The 6,344-nt window shown below is 43.2% G+C and overlaps 1 protein-coding gene across 4 annotated transcripts; it reads left to right on the forward strand.

Annotated features, from left to right (window-relative positions):
- The first annotated feature begins 4,388 nt into the window (after positions 1-4,388).
- On the forward strand, positions 4,389-6,131 carry LOC125752833 (uncharacterized). Of its 4 annotated transcripts, none has more exons than XM_049096010.1 (3): positions 4,389-4,603; positions 4,997-5,107; positions 5,248-6,131. In XM_049096010.1, exon 3 carries the CDS (start codon positions 5,287-5,289, stop codon positions 6,118-6,120), a length of 834 nt encoding a protein of 277 aa, XP_048951967.1. In that variant the 5' UTR covers positions 4,389-4,603; positions 4,997-5,107; positions 5,248-5,286; the 3' UTR covers positions 6,121-6,131. The 4 variants fall into 4 exon arrangements, with proteins under 4 accessions (XP_048951967.1, XP_048951969.1, XP_048951966.1 ...); XM_049096012.1 differs by having other exon boundaries at positions 5,272-6,131; XM_049096009.1 differs by having other exon boundaries at positions 4,389-5,107.
- Positions 6,132-6,344: the final 213 nt, after the last annotated feature.

Here is a 6,344-nt window from a genome sequence, read left to right on the forward strand (position 1 = left end):
GAGAATGTCACTTGATGTGATGAGCAGTGGATGTCATGCTATATGTTGGCAAATCGAACCCCAATAAAAAATACAAACAAAAAACCCCAAAACCTCCACTTAAAAACAAGGAAACAAGAAATTCAAGGAATTGAATTAGAATACAACCATTCTTCATTTCACAGGACTCGCTCTATGGTTAATCCTCACGACAATGAACACAGAAATGAATGAACACTACTCCCTTACTGTATAATGAAAATCATAATTTTTATTTTTTTAATTTTTTAAAACATGATTTTTATAATGCTTTCCCAAATCAGAAAGCTATCAAAACTAGTTCTTTCTCTCTCCTCTTTCCTGATTTTCAGTAAGAGACCCTTCTTAGTACATGATCTGGTACATAATGAGCACTGCTGGTTGGCTGCACACACATGTACAACAACATGAACCCAACAAGTAGAACCAAAGGCCACTCTCATTTCATGGTTCTCCAATTCTTTTCAATTACTAGACATTTGAAGTTACAAGGCAGAGATTGAAGGTTGACTAAAATGAAGTAAAGCCCCTCCACTCTTTCAGGGATCTCTTTTACCCTTCTTGTCGCTTTCTGAGCCTGGCCCCCTGAAGGCAGTAGAGCACCCTGTTCTCTTTATATGGGTCACAGATGGCCTGAGCCACATGCTTTACTCCACTGTCATCCATCCAGCACCACTTGGCTTTTCTTCCTTCTGGTATTTCACTTGCAGACCTTGCCTTTGAATCATTAGTCCTGTGACTCAATGCCCTTAGACTCGTCCTAGTTCTATCTCCCCTCCATTGCTTTAGGGCCAACCCTCCAGGGTTGGCAAAACTCTGAATATGTTTACTGGCTAACTTTCAAAACCGCCTTTTAAGCATTCATTCAGAAGGTGTACCTGCTGGGTCCTCTCACATTCCTTATGAATGAGGACCTTAAAAAAAAATCTTCTTATTGCTTTTTCTCATACTTTCCCATGCCGACAATTTTTAGCATAGGATTCTATATTTGTAATTTTAAGCACATTTTAAGAAATTGGAATTTTTTGTAAACCTGTTAAGATTTTGTTTTCAGTATTTCTTACAAAATAGATTACCATCACTTAACATATTTAACATCCATGTTTTTCGAAGCATACATTGTCGGTAAGAAATAAGGCAATACCTATTCCAAAATCCATTCTAAGATAAACATATAGACAAATATTAAATGTATCATCCAGACGAATTTAGTCACTCCTCAAAAATATTTGTCTGTGTCTAATGATATGAACGCATATTACGTGAAGGAAGGAGGAAAAGAAATCATCTGTGCCTTAAGTAACCTAGGGTCCAGAGAGAGACCGAATTCCCCAGCAGAGGGGGTGATACACCTCATACTCAGGAACACTCAGCACTGGGATGGGCACTCTGTCCATCTGTGGAAGCTCAGGGAAGGCTTCTGAGAAGCATTTCTGGAAGCACTCTGTCCATCTGTGGAAGCTCAGGGAAGGCTTCTGAGAAGCATTTCTGGAAGATGAGCAGAATTTAGGCATGAAAGAACGTAGAAGAAAACAAGGCACACAGAGAACTGGACGGAATATAGCATGGCTCTAGCTAACAGGGAGAGGACAAAGGCAGGAATGAAAGGGAAGATGAAGAGGTAAACAGGTCAGATCACAAAAGCTCCTTAGGCCATCATTTGAGTTGAGAGGGTAATGAAGAGTATAACCATTTTAAGTTCATTTCCTGAAATCTAATACTTCTATCTATACTGATTTTTTTCCTGACCTACCTTTATTATTTACGCTAAACAGTATATTTAACAAAAGATGAAATTAACTTTTTTTTTTTTTTTTTGGCCAGGCAATTGCTGAGGCAATGTCACATTTATTATTTGAGGTATAAATAAACTCAAATGGAAAAACAAAGCTTATCTCTTTGAGGAGCTGCAATTACCCTAAAAGGCGAAATCTCCACATCCATTCAGACATTTAACATTTATTAAATTGTTCTAGCCCAGATCCAGGTCATGGAAAAAGGGGAGAAAAAGACCTAAGCAAGATTTCGGGATTCTTTGAGCACAATCTCATTCCACCCAAGGTAGATACAAGTTTTACAGACTGTGAGTAAACCATACTATTAAATAAAATCAGATTTTGTAGTTATGTGCATATGAGGAATGTGGGAAACAGAAATCCTTCACTGGGTTACTGTAGTCTATAAAACACTTATAATTATTACTTTCAAACAAATAAAAAGGTAAAGATGGAAGACTATGTTCTATTTTTGTTGATTTTGTTATCAGAAAAGATACCTTTCCCTGTTGGAAATTAATTTTAACCCCATGTAATCTCGATTTGATAAATTAAAGTTGATCAAAAAATACAGAATTTAGAATTACTATTTATTTTTATTTACTAAGCTCTTTGGCTTACCTCAGTGGAGAGTTAAATTCTCTTTGTTCTTAAGATTTATTTACTTATTTATTCATAACAGACGGAGAGAAAAGAGAGAGAGAGATAGAAAAGCAGGCTCCATGCAGGGAGCCCAAGGTAGGATCCATCCCGGGTCTCAAGAATCACACCCTGGGCTGAAGTCAGCGCTAAACCATTGGGCCGCTGGGGCTCCCTGGAGGGTTAATTTCTAATGAAGATGAAGTAGCAAGTGCTCCAAAAGTGGTAATTAAATTACTACAAAAGCAAAAATATAAAACACGTAAGCCTGATATACTTATCCAACAACAGGTTATGTTTTAAAGCATCACCCGCTTTGCTCAGCTTTGTAGACCGATGGGAGAAAAATTTTCCTATCTAAGGCCAATCTTAGTCTATCTAAGACTTAGTTATGAAATTGTACAACAAGAAGAAGAACCATTTATGTAAAATAAGCAAACATTTGTTTAACTGATGTATTCAACAGGTCAAATAGATGGAAATAAATGACATTAAAAAAATGAAAACCACCAGGGAAATCTTCAGGGGTCTAAAGAATGTCATTGTTTTTCAAAAGATAGCCAAATGATATAAACAGGAACAACACAAGTACAGAAGGAAAAGTTGCCGGAAACACCGACATGAACAATTCACTACTACATTAAATGCCGTACATCATTATGAGAATGATGCGAATGCATTCGTAAATAATAATTTTAAATCTTGGGCTAAGTACTTTTTCATAAGCAATTATGAAATAATGTATTTCAAATATGAAAAAGTACATGTAGCAATGTTATAATGGAGTTTCGAAGAGGCTGTAAATTTATGGGCCAATACAGAAAACTGAAATTGGTTATTGAATTAGATTCTGGATACTTTTACTGGATACTCGTCATTTCTATCACATTTGCTAGGTGGTTAGGCAATTCAACAATGAATCAAAGAAGATCTCAAAGAGCTGAGAATTTAGCATATTAGGTAAACAACAAATTTTAAGCAACTTTTTAAAAAAATAGTAATGCATCAATATCTGAATGAAACAACCCAGAGATTAAAGAATTCTAATTCCTAAAACAATAGACTATGAAGAAAAATTATGAAATTTGTCGAGACATAATAAACAACTATAATCTGGAGAGTACATTTTTATGATGAGAGAAACAACATTTACAATTTTAGGACTGCAGCCCTAGCAACGGAGCAAATTTACTCATGAGAAACTAATGAAGGACCCAGCTTCGATTGAACCTGACATTTTTAAGTGACATGTGGGATACTTGCATCTAAAAGGGAATCTGGAGGACTGCCTATATCTCTTTCTCAGTGACTTTCATCACTGAAATTCCCAAAATCTGTGTACAAGGCCCCAAAACAACAATGTACCTTTAGAAAAAAAATCTTCGGGCCTTCTCTGCCTCAGGTACTGTTGTAGGCACTTGGGTGGAAACAGACAGTAGATAGAAAACAAATACATAAAGTGCACTGTTCTACGATTATTAATTATTTCAAGCTCCCAAAATGATGCCAACCAGCTCACAAAATTTCCTTGGACTTTCACATCAGCTTGCCTTGTCCGAGCTGGCTCAGGCACATCATGACATGAGAAACAAGGCAAGAATGATGCGGACAGCACAGAGGAAACGAGGCAAGAATGATGTGGATAGCACAAGGGCACAATTCATATTGTGAATCTCATAGACAGGATGTGGGATGTGGACAGGGAGAAACCCAGGACACCTCCAAGTTGGATGGTCCACATAAGCACAAGTGGAATAAAGAAGTCTATCATGGAACACTGGGGTGGGGGGCCTGAGGTGGAGGAGAATCATTTTGTTTCCATAAGTTAAATTTGAGATGTCCATTAGACACAGAAGTGAAAAGACAACACCAAAGGTTCAACCAGTAGTGGACTCAGGTAGGGGATCCCACACAGTGAGGTCACTTCTTTGACAACAGAGCCCATCAGAACTTGGAACCCCTGCAACCAGGCACCCACATTCTAGTGCAGCCCCACATCAGGCTCACTTGGCTGGAGACATCCGCTAGTGAAAGATGTTCTCTTGCTGCCTGCCAACTTCCCGGGGCTCTGACTTCCAGAAAGCCCAGGGATGTGGCTCTTTCACATGCTGTAGACTTTGGTTCCACCATTACACCCCTCGCCTCAGGGCGTTTGCCAGGAGGTGCCCTAGGTAATATAGAGCAGCCCAGGCCAGGCCACCTGTGCCAGCCATCCTGAGCAGCCCCATCCCCTCCTCTTCAGTTTCAGGGGACTAGGGATGTGTGGGCAGGTCTCACCTAGGCTGGAGGAGGTTGCAGGTCAGCAGGTTCCCCAGTGATCCCTGCATGGTCACACTGATGCCATGGTGGGGAGGGTGGAAAGATGATTCCTAAGGTGCCTCTTACCCATCCCAGAGTTAACCCAAGGTCCTAGAGCTGCATCCCTTTTCTCTTCTGGGGGGAGATGTGTGCCGAGTGTGCTGTGGTTTGTCTGGAATGGAGTCAGCTGGGTGTGGCGGCCCAGCCAAAGCAGCCAGACTGGGCGATGAGGCCTCCTGCCTGGCTGCCGGGCACTGTCGTTACAGAGCTCCACACAGGAGACAGGATAGGAGTGCGAGGAAGAGAACCTCTGCTCCACCTCCTTGAGGAACAGGATAGTGCTCTGCACAGCTAAAAGAGGCCAGCGCAGACTTGAGGTGAGTGAAGGGCCTGAGGTGATCTAGCTGGGCAGGGCTGCTGGAGTTGAGTGCCTGGCTTGAGCAGAGAGGCCAGGTGCTGAGTTCAAGCCAATTCAGGTGATGGTAACATCTCTGACTCACTGTTCCAACTTGAATAGCTATCTGCACCCTTGGTGACCCAGGAGGAAGAGCTCACCATGGTGCAGGCTATTGGGGTACCCAACATGCTGGAGCAGCCACCTGCTTCAGTGGAGCACCCAGCTTCGGCCCTCGAGCAACACCCTGAATCACATCAAGAAGCCGCCCCAGCTACTATTGTGGGGCCTACTGAAGCTTCAGGCCCTGAGTTGACCAAGCCAGTTAAGGCTGCTGCAGCTGGGTGCTTGGCCCGATCCGAGATGCTAGTTGCTGAGTCCAAGCCAATGCACGAGGCGGTCACACCTCTGATTCAGCGTCCCGACAAGGAGGACCGACCTGCAACCTTGGCCACCCTGGAGGTAGATCACGTCCCAGAGCATGCAATCGGGTTCCACCACATGCTGCAGCAGCCACCTGTCTCAGGGGAGCAACTAGCTTCCGCTCCTAAGCAAGATCCCAAACCACCTCAAGAGCCCGCCCCAGCTCCTACCACGGGGACTGCTGAAGCTTCAGGGCCAGAGGTGATTGAGCCAGTCAAGACTGCTGGAGTTGAGTGTTTGCCAGGGGCTGAGATGGCACCTGTTGAGTCGAAGCCACTGCAGGTGTTGGTCACACCTCTGATTCACTGTCCCCACCTGGAGGTGCCGCCTGCACCCCTGGACCCTCCAAAACGTGGGGTAGGCCTCAGTGCCTGCCCTCGAGTTCATCAAAGGGCCGGTGCATCCACCTGCCTTACTGGAGCAGCCAGCCTCTGCCCCCAAGCAGCAGCTCATCATGGCTGCAGCCCAACAGAAGGCTTCCCCTCCCCTCTCATTGCGCTGTGTCTAAGTTTTGTTGTGGTTGTCATCAACTTCTATAATTCCTTCATGCATTTTGTTTGTAATAAAGGATAAGTTAACTTTGGACAAAACCTAACTCTGATGCTTTTAAATTATACATCGTGGTACTTTAGGTCCATTGCCAGTGTTGCACAGGCGAGACCAGAAGGTACATGGGCCACATATCCACTGTTGGCTGCAGGGACAACCGACGACTGACCATTCCTCCCTGCTGTCCCTGCAGCCACTGCCTTTCTCTCTGTCTCTGCTGCCTTTCCTCCTCTGGGACATGCATGTGC

This window comes from Canis lupus, chromosome 17 (assembly GCF_003254725.2).
Source record: "Canis lupus dingo isolate Sandy chromosome 17, ASM325472v2, whole genome shotgun sequence".
NCBI lineage: Eukaryota > Metazoa > Chordata > Mammalia > Carnivora > Canidae > Canis > Canis lupus.